General features: G+C 43.0%; 1 protein-coding gene across 1 annotated transcript in view; it reads left to right on the top strand.

Moving 5' to 3' along the window:
- LRRC7 (leucine rich repeat containing 7) overlaps positions 1-18034 on the top strand; it is a 379972-nt gene that overhangs the window by 293835 nt on the left and 68103 nt on the right. The window contains exons 14-16 of the mRNA XM_084637479.1: positions 5233-5302; positions 9482-9581; positions 10436-10560. Coding sequence (XP_084493605.1) covers positions 5233-5302; positions 9482-9581; positions 10436-10560 — 295 coding nt within the window. The remainder of the gene's footprint in view (positions 1-5232; positions 5303-9481; positions 9582-10435; positions 10561-18034) is intronic.

The following is an 18034-nucleotide window of genomic DNA, read 5'->3' as shown; positions in this document are numbered from 1 at the left end:
CTACCAGACAGAACAGAAAATGCCACTGGTTTTGCTCCCGGCAAGGTCTGAGCAAGGGCTCCCTCTCCGATGCCTTCCTCTTGCTGTGGTCTTGGAACCTGATGTACGCATTCCCTCCGATTCTGTTCATCAGCAGGGCCCTGGCAAAGATCAACAGAGTCATAGCACAGGTTGTCGTGATCGCCCCAGCGTGGGCTTGCCAACATTGGTTCGGCATGCTCATGAGGTTGTCAGTGGTCTCTCCTTGGCCTCTGCCCAACCACCCGGACCTGTGTCACAAGACCATGGCCAGCTCCTACACCCAACCTGGAGTCCCTCCACCTCCCACAGTGGATTCTGCATGGCTGAACCTGGAGTGACAGACCTGTTTGGAAGGAGGCCAACAGGTCCTCCTGGAAAGTGGGAAGCTCTCAACCAGACTGACTTATCTGGCCAAGTGGATGAGGTTTTTCCACTGTGCATCCAAGCGCAGCTTTCTTCCATACAGGCTGTCCTGGACTACCTGCTCCATTTGAGGAACCAGGGCCTGGCACACTCTTCCATTAGAGTGCATCTAGCGACCATCTCCGCTTTTCACCCGCCAATCCAAGGACAGATGGTGTTTTCCCATGATATGACAGTCAGATTTTTGAGAGGGCTTGAGAAACTCTTCCTTCAGGTACGGACTCCTGTCCCGCAGTGGAATCCTAACTTGATCCTCTCTAGGCTCACTGACCCCCCTTTGAGCCTCTGGGTTCCTGCTCCCTTTTCCACTTGTGGAAGGTCGCGTTCCTGGTGGCAGTGACATTGGCAAGACGGGTCTCTGAAATTAAAGCCTTGACCTCAGAACCTCTGTACACAGTCTTCTAAAAAGATAAGATTCAGTTGCGACCCCACCCGCCTTTCCTGCCAAAGGTTTCCACTTTCCATATGAACCAGAACATCTTCCTCCCAGTGTTCTGTCCCAAACTGCACAAGACCAGTGAGGAGAGGCATCTTCATGCCCTGGACATCTGGAGGGCTTTGGCTTTCTACTGAGAACGTACTAAGCCTTTCTGAAAATCTACTCAACTCTTCATCACTGCAGCGGATAGGATGAAGGGGCCCCCGGTGTCCTCACAAAGGATTTCCAATTATGCACCAATTACCTGGTGCATAAGGACCTGTTACGACCTGGTGGGGGTTCTGCCACTGGCAATTGTCAGAGCCCACTCGACGAGAGCGCAGGCATGTTTGGCGGCCTTCCTGGTGCACATTCCTATCCATGACACCTGTAGATCCGCAACGTGGTCCTCTGTTCACACGTTTACCGCTCATTGTGCCATCACTCAGCGGGCCAGAGACGATGCTGGGTTCAGCAGAGCTGTGTTGCAATCTACACATCCGTGAACTCCTATCCACCTCCAGGGGTACTGCTTTTGGAGTCGCCTAATATGGAATGGCCATGAGCAAGCACCTGAAGAAGAAAAGACAATTACCTTTTCTGTAATTGATGTTCTTCGAGATGTGTTGCTCATGTCCATTCCACAACCCGCCCTCCTTTCCCACTGTCGGAGTTTCCGGCAAGAAGGAACTGAAGGTGGAGGGAACCGGTGGTGCCACTCCAGAGCCAGAGCCAGTCCCCTATGGATACTACTGAGGGAAAACTTCCAGCACCGGTGCATGTGGCGAGCACACACACCTAATATGCAATGGACATGAGCAACACATCTCAAAGAACACTAGGTATGGAAAAGGTAACTGTCTTTTTCTAGCTATGACAGAATACTATACATTTTTTTATTGTACAGAAAGGCCTAATTTTGGCTAAACAAGTCATTTGGATATCTGGCATTAAAAAAATGTACCAGATAACATGAATATGTTTATTTACACAGGCTGCTGTTTGCATCTAAAACACATAAATTTATTTCCAAATATCAGAGACTCTAAAGACTAAATAAAAGTGATATATGAAATGGTACACTACACAAAATTCTGTTCTCATTCATACTGGTGCAACCTCATTGAAGTCAATGGATTTGCAGTGGTATAATTGAGACCAAATTATGGTCCTTTTACACTTACACTATATTAGACTCCCTTAATCCTACCCACACCTACCTACTAGTATGTGAATTAGTGTAAGGGGATGTAAGTTTATGTAATGTGCACATGAGGAGCCAGAAAAAAAAGTGTACCTGTGTGTAAGTTAAAATACAACACATTCTTACTCATTCCTGTTAGTAGCCTTTCTTACTACAGTTCTCTCTCTGTCTCCTCAATGCAAGATGTATACCAGTGTACGTTCCCTTATACTCAAGCATGGGGAGCCAAAGCTGGGGCAATAAATAAGATACAGGGGGCGTCTAATTATATTTTGATAAATAAAAGGGAGTTTAAATGGGTCTGGAAGAAGTCTACATGTGTATAGCATGCACTGTCTGGGGGCCACAGGAGAAGGTTTAAATTTGAAACGGGCCATCTTGATTATCACTACAAAAGTTTTTTTTCTCCTGCTGATAATAGCCCACCTTAATCAATTAGTCTCATTAGAGTTGGTATGGCAACCCCCATTTTTTCATGTTCTATCTATCTATCTATCTATCTATCTATCTATCTATCTATCTATCTATCTATCTATCTATCTCTTCCTACTGTATTTTCCACTGCATGCATCTGATGAAGTGGGCGTTAGCCCACGAAAGCTTATGCTCAAATAAATTTGTTAGTCTCTAAGGTGCCACAAGTACTCCTCATTCTTTTTATTAAATTCTATGTTAGCTACAGATCCCTCTAAACTTTCTTAGACCCAATTCTGAATTTGAAAATTTGGCCATGCATTGCTGTGTGCCTGAATTAGTTTGTCTCAAGTAGTAATTAATTAATCTGTGATCCACTTTTCTGATAACAAAGTAGTGAAAACTAAATTTGAGATAGTTTAGGCATTGTTTCCTTTCTTGTGGGTACTAATTATAGGATTTAAAATGTATAACACTTTTCCGTCCATAGAGCCATTTTACACACCAGGAATTGGAGATTATCTCACAGGGGTAATATATATTCATATTTAGCAATGGAATTTCATTCATTTTGATAGTCAACTAATCAGTTATAGAGCCTGCCCCCCCCCGGACTTGAGGAGAGGGGGCTCTGTGACTGATTAGTTGGACAGACAGATGAAGCCTAAGTCTAATGCAGGGGTGGGCAAACCTTTTGGCCCGAGGGCCACATCTGGGTATGGAAATTGTATGGTGGGCCATGAATGCTCACAAAATTTGGGTTGGGGTGCAGGAGGAGATGAGGGCTCTGGGATGAGACTGCGGGCTCTGGGATGGGGCCAGAAATTAGGAGTTCAGGGTGTGGGGGAGTCTCTGGGCTGGGGCAGGGGGTTGAGATTCAAGAGAGGGATCAGGGCAGGGGCTTGGGGCATGGGAGGGGGTCAGGGGTGCAGGCTTTGGGTGGTGCTTACCTCAAGCAGCTCCTGGAAGCAGTGGCATATCCCCCCTCTGGCTCTATGTGGAGGTGCGGTCAGGTGGCTCTGTGCAATGCCCCGTCCTCAGGTGCCTCTCTGAAGCTCCCATTCACTGCAGTTACTGGCCAATGGGAGCTGCGGGGCTGGTGCTTGGGGCGAGGGCAGCGCACAGAGTCCCCTGGCTGCCCCAAAACGTAGGAACGAGAGTGGGGACATGCTGCTGCTTCTGGGAGCCTCGGCACGCATGCAGGAAGCGGCCTCCGAACCTGCTCCCTGCCTGGAGCACAGGAACAGGGCAAGCCCTAGACCCCGCTCCCCAGCAGGAGGTCGAAGGCCGGTTTAAACTGGCTGGAGGGCCGGATGTGGCCCATGGGCTGTAGTTTGCCCATCCCGGGTCTAATGGCTCCTGTGGATACAACAGGAGAGTTTATAAATTCTGCACCAGAAAGAAAGGCTCCCTTCCCTACTTGAGATTAGAGTAGTACACAGTTTGGGGGCCTTGTTGTTGGCCTCATGCCAGTTTCCTTTTGGGGGATGGGAGGAAATATTTGTCCTCACTGCCCGTTTAGCCAGGGTGTTGTGGGTTTTTTCACCTCCCCGGGACCTAGAGGGTAGGTTAGGCTGTAAAATTCATTTTGTTGTAACTTGGCAGGTGCTCAGTGCAGGAAATCATTCAGTAGAAGGTATAGTTTCCTCATAAACTGGAAGTGGATTAGTAGAAAGCACCTCCTAAAGAAGGAATGGGGTTAGGGCCTCTAATCTCTGAAGACAATCCCCTCTTTCTGACCTACCCCCCAATTAACCTTTCTACAAGTGGAGGGTGATGGAGATCAACAATGGTGCTGGGAACAAGTTGACAAGATGGAGGGCTGATGGCAGCTGTCCACCAGGTGGTACAGATTACAAAGGAAGGATGATTTGCACTGGATGAATTATTGAGATATGTTACTTAATAAAGGCTAGTTAAACCACATTCCTGGTGTCTTGTCTGTCTTCCTGTGGGGCCTGGGACAAAAACTTTCAGGCCTTTATTATGCTTCATAAAGAAACAAGCAAAAAAGAAAAGGAAAACAAAAAAGAGGACAGGGAGAGAAAATTTCCCATTCCCACCCTTCTTTTGCAGGTCACTTTTAGCAGATCGAGCTAACTGATATTACATGAAAATATCTGTTCACATATACAACTACATTTTCCAGTTTAGAACTTTTGTTTTATTGTTACATTTCATTTTGTCTTATGGGAAAAATCATAATGACTGTATTATAGTGTCTCTTCAAAAAGGGGTTTCATATTATTGCAGAATATATTCTAATAGAAAATTAAAATGCTAAATGGTATGTTGTATCTATAAACAAATCCCCTTAACGCAAGTACTTTCCAAGAAATACTGTGTTATGAGCCATTATTTTGGTTGTCTGATCTTTATTGATATTGTATAATGCCAGGCAAATTCGAATAATAACTTCTTATTGTAGCAAGGGGGAGAATGTTCATACAACTACCAATACGTATGTTAACAATAAGGCAAAGACAATTGTTCTTTAATATCTCAAAGGCACTTTATCAGTTTGTTCAGGCTCAACATGTGGCTCTAGCTCTTAAATGCAATAATTCAATGAGAATATCCTTTATAAAAATATCTTTCTTTAAAACCAAAAAAGAAAACAAAAATGAAAAATGCCACCAATTTCAGTATGATCCAGCTGAAATACATTGTATAAAAATCTTGACAATGTCCCTTTAAAAGAGGCTATTGCACACATGAGACATTCATGTTGTTCCAATATTGTTGTTTACAGACTGAAGAATTTACCATTCACTTTTACTAAGCTTAAAGAACTTGCAGCTTTGTGGCTATCTGACAACCAGGTAATAACTTTTAATGTATGTCTTTTCATTAGTAATAAAAAGCAAGATATCTTGGTAAGGGCCATAGATAAAATCTATGTTTTAACAGACTATTGTTCGATTTATGAAGCTTTTAGTCCCAACAGTTTCCATACAGTCCTCTGTATTAGCTACAGATCTAGATATAGGTTCTGCTGAATGCTGTGGTATTAATTGGAAAAGCTCACCTTTGAGGGATTTACTGCTTTCAACAGGTGGAATTGTATGTCCTGACCCAAATTAATAAGTTAAGGCCAAGAGTATTCACAGACGACTCTAGTGAATGGGATCACTCGTGGCCTGTGTTGGGACACAAGGGCCTAAGGATTTTATACTGGGCATATTCTGTCTTTTGTATTCCTTAATCCTTCTGTGCCTCCATTCTTGTCTTCTGGCTTCCCATTCCCTATCTATTCCTCTGTTTTTGTTTACTCCTTCTCTCCCCATTTTAACCTCTTCATGTGGAAGAGGGATTTCTTCCATTAACTTTTACACTTGAGGCTCTCATTTGGTGTTTTGCTATCTTTCTATGCTTTTAAATTATCAATGACAACTATTTAATTCTTTGCTAATAGAAAGTAAACATGGTAAATACAGATAGAGTAAGTGTCTAAGTCCCATTGTCAAAATTGACTTAGGTATTTAGTAGCCTAACTCCCATTGATTTTTATCTCCTTAGTGTTGAGGGACTTTAGGCACTTCTGAACGTTTTAATCCTTGTCTAAAATCGGGAGTGTGGGGGTCACAAAAGTTCATGAAGCATTTTTTTTCCCTTGGTTTTCTTCTAAATAAAGGTTTCATTACAAAAGTTTCCAACCAGAGCCAATAATATTTTAAGTGTTCCAGGCTTAATCCTCAGCTGATGGATATCAGCATAGCTCTGTGGAAGTCAACAGAGTTATACAGATTTACATCATCTGAAATTCTGGTCCTCTGTGCCATTTTCCATTTTTCTTCTTTTTAAAAAAGCCCCAAAATTACAACTTCTCAATTTTTTTACTTTTGCCACAGCTAAGCCATGACAAGCAACCAACCTTAAGCCCAGATCCTACAAATATTTATGCACGCATATTTATGCATAAAATTTATTTATTTATTTATTTATTTATTTTTATGCACGCATATTTATGCATAAAATTAAGAACATTCATAAGTTTTTGCAGGATCAGGGTCTTATTATTCATTTATAGCGTGAAAATCTGTAACTAACATGAGACTACTGATCCCAGAGTTCCAGAAAAAATATGTTGGTCAAGTCCTAAATGCCAAATCTTGTAGTCTTCACTTGATCCTTTTATTCCTGCGCTCTTTGAATAGCCTAAACTTCCATTAAAGTCAATGGGAGTTTGGGGCATATAAAGAATGCACAAAGAGGGTCCTTGGTCCTTCTTTAGAGAAAACTTTCATCAACTTCTGTTGGAGTTTCTTGAGTGCTCCTAGATTTGGTCCGGTGTTAAAATGTTAACAGGCATCTTTATATGTTAATACTGTCTGTATTTTTGGGGATTTATTGTTAAACTAATTATGCAGCCAGCATTAGTGCTCAGAAATTTAACAATTCAACCAATTTACAATTTGTAGATTAAGTCGTTTCAATCACTACGAATGTTCGTAGAAAAAGGAATTCACAATTTTAGGCATTTAAACTGTTATTATAAAGGGAAGAGAACTTAATTTTCACAAAAAGTAAATATTCAACGTAGATAAAAGTGATACTTCCATTATTGCAATAACTTCAATAACCTCTTCTTTTTCTCCCTAGAATTGTATAGTTATTGCAGATAACTGTTGCCTCTTGAGTTCAGGTCTGATCAGTATAATTTTGCATGGTCCAAACTTCTTTTCACTGTAAACTAATCTATTCTATTTGTGTGCAAAAGCCACTGAGACCCTGATCCTGCAACTGTCTGTCTACACTGCAGTGTAAGCCCATGCTTGAGCCCAGGCTGAAGCTTAATCCCCTTGTATCGACACTGCAATTGAGCTAACACAGGGCTCAGACCTAGGGTCTCAGGACCCTGCAGGACTGGATGATCTGAGCTCAAGTTAAGCCAGGACCCAGGGTCTGAGCTCTATTGCTTAATTGCAGTGTAAACACAGTCCCGCTTGACTCAGGTTCCAAGAGTCAGCTGGAAGTATCCCAAAATTCCACAGGATAACTTTCTTAGTCCTCTCTATCCCAACGATCTACAGTCCACTCTATTGAAAATGGAAGCCTCCCCCACTCTGCCAACGGCAACAGCTCAGGTCAGCATTAACCCATTCTCTTCTGATCACCAATCTGCAAACACACTATCAGAGAGCCTCCTGGGTTTACAATGGAGAGTGAATCAATCAAGCCTGTTGCAAAGCTAGCTGCTTCAAACTTTCTGTAACACACAGGGCAGGTAGTAACATTTTCTCACAGTGCACCATGGTCCTAGGGCTAGAGCAGCCACATTTTTTGGGTGGGGGGGATACTAGGGACTCTAGGATATGGTTACTTGAAGCCGGGTCTGTGCACTGCAGTGTGGATGCCAGGGTCCTAGGTTCGAGCATGGGTTAGAAAAGTCTCAATGTAGGGTTACAGAGTAACAGCCGTGTTAGTCTGTATTCGCAAAAAGAAAAGGAGTACTTGTGGCACCTTAGAGACTAACCAATTTATTAGAGCATAAGCTTTCGTGAGCTACAGCTCACTTCATCAGATGCATATTGTGAGAAAACCTGGATTTGTGCTGGAAATGGCCCACCTGATGATCACTTTAGATAAGCTATTACCAGCAGGACAGTGGGGTGGGAGGAGGTATTGTTTCATATTCTCTGTGTATATATAAAGTCTGCTGCAGTTTCCACGATATGCATCTGATGAAGTGAGCTGTAGCTCACGAAAGCTTATGCTCTAATAAATTGGTTGGTCTCTAAGGTGCCACAAGTACTCCTTTTCTTAATGTAGGGTTAAAATACAATGTAGACACTCAAGCCCAGGGTTCCCTAATGTGGATCAGCTGACTCAAGTCACGCTAACCCTGGGCTTACATTGCAGTGTAGACATACCCTATGTGGGAGAACTCCTGTACCAATACTGAATACTGTTGACTTCAGTAAGGTTTAGCACAGACAGGGAGGTCTGTTTGTGCTGAGTCAGTTGCAGGATTGGGGCCTAAGATGTTCCTCTCCCAACAAACATAGAGTATATATATTGCTGACTCACGTTTAATAAGTAATAGTTCAGCAAGACACTTTGCTCACCATAAGAAGAAATTTAATCAAATAAGGAGATTTATTGTTTATACCAAGTAATTTTACTCATTCTTAACGTTATTTTTACTCATATAGCTAATTTTCAGAATTTTAAATGACATCTATATATAGCTGAATATAAAAAGCAAGCAAGCAAACAAACAAACTGATGGGAGGAGGGTGGGAAACAATGAGTGGACATCAATGCAGTAAACTAGAGCCTTCTCTCTCTTCTCCTTCCTATTCCTACCTGTCAAAAACTGATCAGTAGAATGTTACCCCTTACAAACATAGAAATGTCACCCCAAAATAAAATGAAAAGTTAATGTGGACAATTGAGTACCTGTTTAAGAGCCCATCTAGCTTGTACACCAACTGAGAGCCTATATTCTTTTAAGGACACATTATTTTCTTCAACTTATTGGACTTCTCTACAAGAGATCATAGATTAATTTGCATTAATTTAATTAAAATATACCAGTATCATCATAATACTTATTGAATACTTAGAACACAATCTCTAGTCACTTGCACCAGTTTTATACCACTGTAACTCTACTGCCTTCAGTGGAATTACTCCTGATTTACCCAACCGTGAATAAGATTAGAATCAGACACTCGGTGCTTACACTGTTCCCCTTCCCACCCTCCTCTGCTTCTCATTTCACTCAGTCACTACAGTGTGTCAGACTCTTTTTTCCTTACACTGGAAATATTCCTATTGAAGTCAGGAGGAATGTTATACATGTAATAAGAGTGAGGAATCGAAGAAAATAATTCCCCATCAGAATAATATGTTTTTTCAGTCAGCAACTGCAAGAACAATTTCATTTAGACCAAGGACCCAATTCTTACTTTCTTTTTTATATTTTCTATTTATCAGATCATAAAATCTGATTTTCTTGGAATTCTTATAAACAATCTTTCTTCTTTTCTTTGTAGTCCAAGGCCCTTATCCCTCTGCAAACTGAGGCTCATCCAGAAACAAAGCAAAGAGTACTGACTAACTACATGTTTCCCCAGCAACCCCGTGGAGATGAAGGTAAAATACTGTCAGCAATTTATTACAAAAGCAAAAACATGTTTATAATGCTTATTTAAATCCTGGTGAGAAAGTGGGGAGTATATTTTTAAATATTGAAACCATGGTTCTGTGGATGAGAATGGCAACAGTTGTTTATATAACAAACAGTGTATACAAGGCAGTATATATTCAGTCATACTGAAAGATTCTAAACAGGCTCTTTTTGTATGTTAAATCTAAGTCCTTTTCTGGATTCTGGACTGAGATTGAGATTTGTTCTCCCTTTTCTTTTTTTGGGGTGGGGAGTATCAGCATTATACCTTCCGACACACTGTGTAAACCCCCTGAATTCACTTCATTAGGGTTGCCTGGGGCCAATGAAAGGCAGAATTTTGTCTGATACTTACATCAGACAGGAGGATGGCCAGTGCTCTTTCATACATCTGGTAGCAGGAGGCACTCATCTAGTGAGTTTCCACCACTTTCCCATCCTCCCTATTCTGACCTAAACTACAGTAAGATGGGATACATCTTAACCTTCTGCTAAAGCAATCCTGTGATCTCACTAGGAGTCTTGAAATCCCATAATTGACAATATTTAGTTCAAACACAACCAGTTTGCACCACCCCTTTCAACTTAACCTTATTACATTAAAAATTATGCCACTTGTTTATAGGTTGTGACAAATTTTTATCACTTTTCACACCCTTTGGATGATTTAAGTGTGAAACCCAAGGTGCAGGCCTCAGCACAACAAACATTTTTGTCGTTTAGCGTTTAAACTACGTTTAATTTGTTTTGCTTGGTGCACTAATTACACATTCTGTTACAAAGCAGTTTTACGAAGATATTACCTGAATTTTAACTGTAGATTTCCAGTCAGACAGCGATAGCTTTAACCCTACTTTATGGGAGGAGCAGCGACAGCAACGGATGACGGTAGCCTTTGAATTTGAAGAGAAAAAGGAAGCGGAGGAGAATGCAGGAAAAGTTAAGGTAACTAGTTAGCCTTCACTTTTTCTTGCTTTATATATTGTGGACAAGTTCTCATACACAAATGCCATGGTAACATGTTTTTAGTTTTTAAACTTGCAGAGAGTGTTTGAGACCAAATATTATCACTCATGAAAAATGAGGGGACTGTTTTCCCTGCAGTATGCACTAATAATTTCCATTCATGCCCTTGTTACCTGACTGTCAAATTCTGAGTTTCTTCTTTAATTTGCTCATGTCCATTCTATGCTAGTTGTGTGCATGCCGTGTGCACTGTTGCCGGAGATTTTTCCCTTAGTGGTTTCCATAGGGCCATCTCTAGCACCTTCTGGAGTCATGTGACAATGAGCCGATACAAGGGGCTCCGCCAGCCGCACACACTCTCGGTTCCTTCTTACCACCTCTGATGGTTACTGGAATGATGCTTCTTGCTGTGGCAAGATCTCTTTCCAGTTGTTTGAACTTTCTCAGTTTATTCTTAATGTAGTTACCGTAGTTAGTGTATATAGTTTTTAGAGTTAACATATATAGTTGTGTAAATAGTTGTCCCTGTCATTGAGGGACTTTTCACCCCAGGGACTGGGCATGCCTCAGGCTTCAAGACGTGTGCCTCTTGCGACAAGCCGATGCCAGTGTCTAAAGCGTCTGGAGGAATCTTATGATAAAGATAAGTGCCAGATCTGAAGGGACTTCAGACCTCACACTAGAAAAGACAGGGACATTTGACTGAAGGCCATTCTCCTGGAGGTGGCCCTCAGACAATTTTCAGAACGAAGCCATTCTAAATCGGTGCCAAGCACTTCGACATTCGTTCAAAGTGCTCCACTGGCACTGTGCTCTTCCTGGCACTGTTCTCCATCTCTGATGCTGAGGAAGAAGCATAACAAACACTGAGAGAGGGTGCTCTCTTGTGCAGAAGAGGGATAAGTGGGGAATGGACTAGAGCGCTGAGTCCAGCTTGGGACCTACCGCCGACTACTGGAAGCAGCTGCTGTGCTAGGCTTCCTTCGACACCGGAGGCGTTCCAGGCAGCAAAGGACCTGCTGTCTCTCCTGATTCTGCCAACCCTGCAGGGACCAGCAGCAGCCAAGGCGTCCAGGAACAGGGGGAGCAGGAAGCATAGAGCTCCTTCCCGGGACTGACCACCTTGGCTCCCTCTAGGAGCAAGCCTTCCATGATCCTGGCACAAGGGTCACTGATCTGCCACTGATCCCCAGTCTGCTGGGACTGCCTGGTGGCAGAAGCGGGTTCTGCTTCACTATGGTCACCACAGGAAGAATCTTCTTCGTAGTCCAAAGGGAAATCCTTTGCCCCACCAAAGTCTTCCACCAGTACCCACCAGAGTTTTGGTACTGGTCCTCTGGCTGGCAGATGGCAAGCAAGCCAAGGGCCAATTCAGTGGCCATATTGGAACCCCGGGAGTATTCGCTGGTACCGGCACCCCCTTCTCACCACTCACACTCAGTGGCTTCAGAGAGATGCACTACCAGCCCTAGCTGCTTGGCACCAGTCCCTGATTCTGGTACTGATCCCAATGGACGTAGTGGAGGCAGAGGAGGAGGAGGAAGCTCCCCCTTCTTCATCATTCGCAGCTGAAGCTGTGGCAGGACACAGTAAGTTACTCTCTCGGAACAATATCAGGGCCCACCAAGACCTCCTTAAAAGAGTCACTGTGAACCCGGGTCTGGAGACTGAGGAGCTTAAGGAGTCAGCACACAGCCTGATCAACATCCTGGTGGCAACTGCCCCCTCCAAAGTGGTATTGCCCATCAATGAAATGGTGATGAGGCCAGTCAAAACGCTGTGGCAAACCCGATCTTCTCTGCCCCACATCTGAAAGAGGGCAGAGAAGAAATAATATGTACCTGGGGGTCCCTGATAGTGTCAGCAGGAAATGAACGGGACAGGCAGGGTTATTTGAGTGCCAGCCCTAAGAATAAAGATGCCAAAAGACTAGACCTTTTTGGACAGAAAGTTTATTCAACAGGCAGCCTCCAGTTACATATTTCCAAAGCAGGCTTTGCTAGGGAGGTATGATTTTAATCTATAGGACTCATTGTCCAAATTTAGGGACTCCCTCCTGCAGGAGTCGAGACAGGAGTTCATAGCAGTCTTGGAGGAGATCAAGATTGTTGCGAGGATCTCCCTCCAGGTGGCTCTGGATGCAGCAGACTCAGCTGCAAGGACTATGGTGTCTGCAATCACCATGAGGCATTGTTCATGGCTCCAGTCCTTGGACCTCCCTCACAAGTTTCAACAGGATCTACTCTTTGAAGACTCCTCCCTGTTTTCGGAGCAGAGACTCAAAGTTTCACTGCCTAAAGGACACGAGGGCTGCCCTGCCGACCTTAGAACTTGATACGCTGTCAGCATTCCGAAAGCACTTTAAACCCCAGCAGCCTTCCAAATTTGTGGCACCTCCCCACAAAAGAAAAGGGAAAGGTTACAAGCATTGCCAACCCCTCCCGTCCACTTCCGTCTCCCAGTTGAGCTCTCATAGGTATCCCAGTAGGGCCAACCAGGCCTTTTGAAGGTGTGCCCAATGGCATTATACCAGTCTCAGCTCTGGATCCAGCCCCTCTTTTGTTTTTGGACCATCTTGTCACCCTTCAGCACAGCGTGGTCATGTATAACATTGGACCACTGGGTCCTCAGTACTGTAACAGTCGGTTACATCCTCCAGTTTGTGTCCACCCCTCCCTCCCAACCCAGTCCCTCCTCAGGGACTCTTCTCATGAGCAACTAGTCGCCCAGGAGGTGCAATCCCTCCTATGTGTGGGGGCCATAAAGGAAGGTCCCCGAGACTTGAGAAGGAAGGGATTTTACTCCCAGTGTTTCCTAATACCAAAGGGGGTCTACAGCCTATCATGGGCCTGCATCATCTCAACAGATATCTCAGTTAACTAAGGTTCTGTATGGTCTCCTTGGTCTCCCATCATTTCCTCCCTGGATCCAGGAAACTGGTACGCTACCCTCAACTTAAAGGACGTTTATTTTCACATGTCTATCTTCCATGGCCACAGAATTTTTCAGGTTTGTAGTGGGTCAATGCTGCTACCAATTCACCAGTCTTCCATTTGACCTATTGGCAGCCCTATGAGTCTTCACAAAGTGTATGGCAGTAGTAGTATATCAGTCTTCCTTAAGCTCCAAGGAGATCAAAGGTTGGTCACAGGCTCAGGTACAGCACAGCATCAGTACAGTCTGGGCCACATTCCAGGCACTGGGCCTGCTGATAAACAAGGAAAAGTCAGCTCTGGTCCTGGTTCAGAGGATAGAGTTCATCGGGGAATGCTTGACTCATCCCAAGCCTGATGGTACAGTATGCACTTCAGCCCTCTCTAGATGTGGCTGGCATCAGTCTACTCCCTAAGTAGGCACCATTTAGATTCAGTGCTCACAGTCCCACTTCCACTCCTATCTTCCATGACCTGGTGGAAAGACCAAGGATCAGTAATGAAGAGGGTACCCTTTACTGCCCCTTAACTCTCAGTCACTTTAGTCTTGGACACATCAGACATAGGGTGTGGAGCCCACCTCTGCAACCTCAGGACCCAGGGCTCTAGTCCCAAGAAGAACTCTTCCAATATATAAACGTCAGGTAACTCAGGGCGGTACGCTTAGCTTGCCAAGTGTTACTTCCCCACATCTCAGACCAAGTGGTGCAGGTCTTGACAGACAACACCGCATCCATGTTTTATACCAACAAGCAGGGAGCGGCTTGATCTTCAACCTCGTGCTGTCTTCTGGATGTCGGACTTCTGCTTGAAACATACCATTCAGCTTGAGGCGATGCATCTCCCAGAGCCTGAAACATACCAGCAGATCACCTCAGTGGAGTCTTTTCCTCTCACTGCAGGTAGTCTCTTCACCCGGAGGTCGGCAGTGTCATCTTCCAGAGATGGAGGCCTTCCCAGGTTGACCTCTTCACCACCAAGCAGAACAGGAAATGCCATTAGTTCTGCTTGCTGCACAGCTCCTGCTCCAATGCCTTCCTGCTCTAGTGAGCAGACCATCTACTGTACACCTTTCCTCCAATCACCTGGGATCACAAGGTTCTCCTAAAAATCAAATCAGGCAAGGTGAGGGTTATCCTGATAGCACACCACCATTGGCTTGGCATATTTCTGGGCCTCTCGGTGGCAGCCCCACTCACGCTCCCACTCTGCCCAGACTTGATCTCAGAAGACCACGTCAGGTTGCTTCACCCAAACCTTGCCTCCCTGTTCTTGGTGGCATGGATGCTGCGTGGCTGAACTCCAAGGAACTGGCTTGCTCAGATCAAGTTCGACAGGTCTTGCTAAGCAATAGAAAGCTTCCACCAAGGCTACCTACTTTAGCCTAGTGGAAATGTTTCTGTTGTTGGGCCTTGGAATGGAATCTCTCTCCCTTCTGATCTTCCCTGCAGCCTATCTGGCTCACCTAAAGCAGCAAGGTCTGGCTCTTGCATCTATTAAGGTTCATTTGACAGCCATTTCAGCCTTCCACCCTCCAGTGAACGGTATTTTCTCACGAGTTGATGGTCCAGTTTCTCAAGGGGCTGGAAAAACTCTATCCTCAAGTTTGCGAGCCCCCCCTTAGGACTTAAACCTTGTCCTGTCAAGGCTCACCGGGGCCCCCTTTGAGTTGTTAGCATCGTGCTCCCTACTGCTTCTCTCCTGGAAGGTCACCTTCCTGGTGGCTATCACCTTGGCCAAAAGGATTTCTGAGATCAAAGCCCTTACGTTGGCACCTCCTTACATGGTGTCCTTCAAGGACAAGGTACAACTGCGTCCCTATCCAGCCTTTCTACCAAAGGTGATGTCACAATTCCACAATAACCAGGTCATATTTCTACCTGTCTTTTTCCCAAAACCTCATGAGTCTGCTGAGGAATGTTGGCTTCATGTGTTGGACTTTAGGCGGGCCCTCGCCTTTCATATTGAAAGGACTAAGCCAATAAGGGAAAAATCTCTGGCAACAGTGCATGTGGCCCACGCTCACCTAGCATGGAATGGGAATGAGCAACACATCTCGAAGAACAACAGTTATGGAAGGTTAATAACCATTTTTCCCCGTGGTACTCTAAGACCCATATTTTGCCTTGCTGTTTAGATACAAAGGTGATAGGTGCCTCCATAAATACCTGAGATACATTTTATAAATGCATGGAGAGAGAAAATTGCACATGAATGTTTGCAACCTGGTCTGGCAGGACTGAAATGATACTGGCTGCCAGTGTCTAAGTGCATCTTGACATGGCCTTCTTGTGAAAGCCCAGGTAAAGAATAATAATGTGAGAGAGATGCAAGCTGATAGCCAATTAGAGATGGTCCTTTTACAACAGGCTAATCTTACACATTCATATCAAATGAATGAAATACACTTTCTAGGGATCTTTTTTCATTTTATACTAAATACAAGAGATGAAGTTAGCTCCCTCAGTGTAGAAAGATATAATAAGGAATGCTATTGGATGTAGGGACAAATATTAGTAGAACTAATTAATGATGACATCACTTCCACTGCTACATACTACTTTGGGATACTTAGGAGGAGTAAAAAGGAATTCATAATTCACATAACATGCAGAAGACAGAGCACTTAGCACACAGGATTAGATGCTGTTTTGGAGCACTTAGCCATAGCCCTGAGTAGGTGACTCATGAGGCAGAATCCTCCCCCACTCCCGCCCCACAGTTCCCCCTTCGCTACCTTATAGCCTTTTAATTAATACTTACATTTTATGTGATCCCTAAATTCCTTTATCAAATGATACCTCGAAGAGGGCCATGTTGTAGCCATAAGTGTTCAAGGAATGGAGAGTGAAAAGAGCATCCTCCCAGTTTGTGCACTCTATATAGAGAGCTTGGACCATTTTCTGGGCCTGAGTGAGAGTTTTAAATGAGTGTAATTCCAGGATTGTCATTGGAGTCATTTTTTATTTTCATGGGTGTGAGAGCATCATCAGTTCCATCTGTCCTCAGGTGGGCACAAAAATGTCTAGTGAATTATTACAGAATAAATACTTCACCGTTGTAATTCTTTGACCATTACTGTAAGAGACCCAAACCAGAAAATGATATCTGAGATAATGTCTTACGAGTAACAATAAAATCACAGCTTTTTAAATTCTAAAAAATAAATAAAAAACTTAATAAAATTATGGCTTCTATTTGTATTTTATGTTTGGAGCTTCAATTTTCTTTTGACTTTTTTTTCTTTTGTTTTATTATGAGTTCTCTTCCACTTGGTTGTGATCAGATTAAATACACTCTAGTCCACTGTTTATTTGGTGTTAAATAGAAAATACATTGACTTAAAAGTCATGCACTCATAATTAATAGGTTACACTGAAATCTTACAGGAGATTGATCACAGTTTTCTGGTTCAGTACATAAGTACAAACCCAGTGAATAGTGGATTAAAATGCCAGTTTTATCCATTAGTATATTATCAGTTCAAAAAACCAAAAATTGCACTATTGACCTTTACTAACAATTTAGAAATGAGCTGGAACAGAATACCATTCTTGTATTAACATAGTATTACTGCTTCATAATGTGAAGAATTTGTAGTCCTATTAGCTCTGTATCGTAGAATATTACTTCTAGTTCTAAAAATACAGTGTGACATAAATATAATTTAGTTACAATTGTTAAAAGACACATAATAATATAGAAAATTGCCAATAAACTAAAAGAGTTTCCATTACAATACAAAGAACCTTCTTTGTCTTTATTTATGTTTGTAATGTTTCCTAAAGTATTTTCAGAACTATATTTTAACATTGTGTATGAATAACTATGATAACATGATTGTACAGAAAATGTTCAGAGTATTATTACTACTGTTACTTGAATGGTGTTCATGTTTCTTATGCACTTAGTTAAATTATAACAAAACATTTTGAAATAGTTGCATACTTTTATATATACAAAAACTACTATGTTAATCATAGGGCACTAGAAATTTTCAAATGTTAACAGAGATGCTAGCAGTCAAAATCTTGACTTCCAGCTCTAAGAGGTGGGGAAATCTAAATTGCATCATATGCTATTTGCCAGTACTCAGTTATGGAAAGCATTGTCCTTTTCTGGTTATAGCATTCATAGAATCATAGAAGTGTAGGACTGGAAGGGACCTCAGTAGGTCAGTTCAGTCCCCTGCACTTGAGGCAGGAATAAGTAATGACTAGACCATTCCTCAGAGGTATTTGTCTAACCTGTTCTTAAAAACTTCTAATGATGGAGATTCCACAGCCTCTCTAGGCAATTTGTTACAGTGCTTAGGTACCCTGACAGTTCAGAAGTTTTCCAAATCTTCAACCTAAATCTCCCTTGCTGCAATTAAGCCCATTCCTTCTTGTCCTATCCTCAGAGGTTAACGAGAACAATTTTTCACCCTCCTCCTTCTAACAATCTTTTACGTACTTGAAAACTATTATCACAATGGTTCCCAAACTCGTTCCGCCGCTTGTGCCGGGAAAGCCCCTGGT

The sequence above is a fragment of the Lepidochelys olivacea genome, assembly GCF_965140295.1.
Source record: "Lepidochelys olivacea isolate rLepOli2 genome assembly, chromosome: 8".
Classification (NCBI taxonomy): Eukaryota; Metazoa; Chordata; order Testudines; family Cheloniidae; genus Lepidochelys; species Lepidochelys olivacea.
This window is presented reverse-complemented; position numbering and strand designations above follow the sequence as displayed.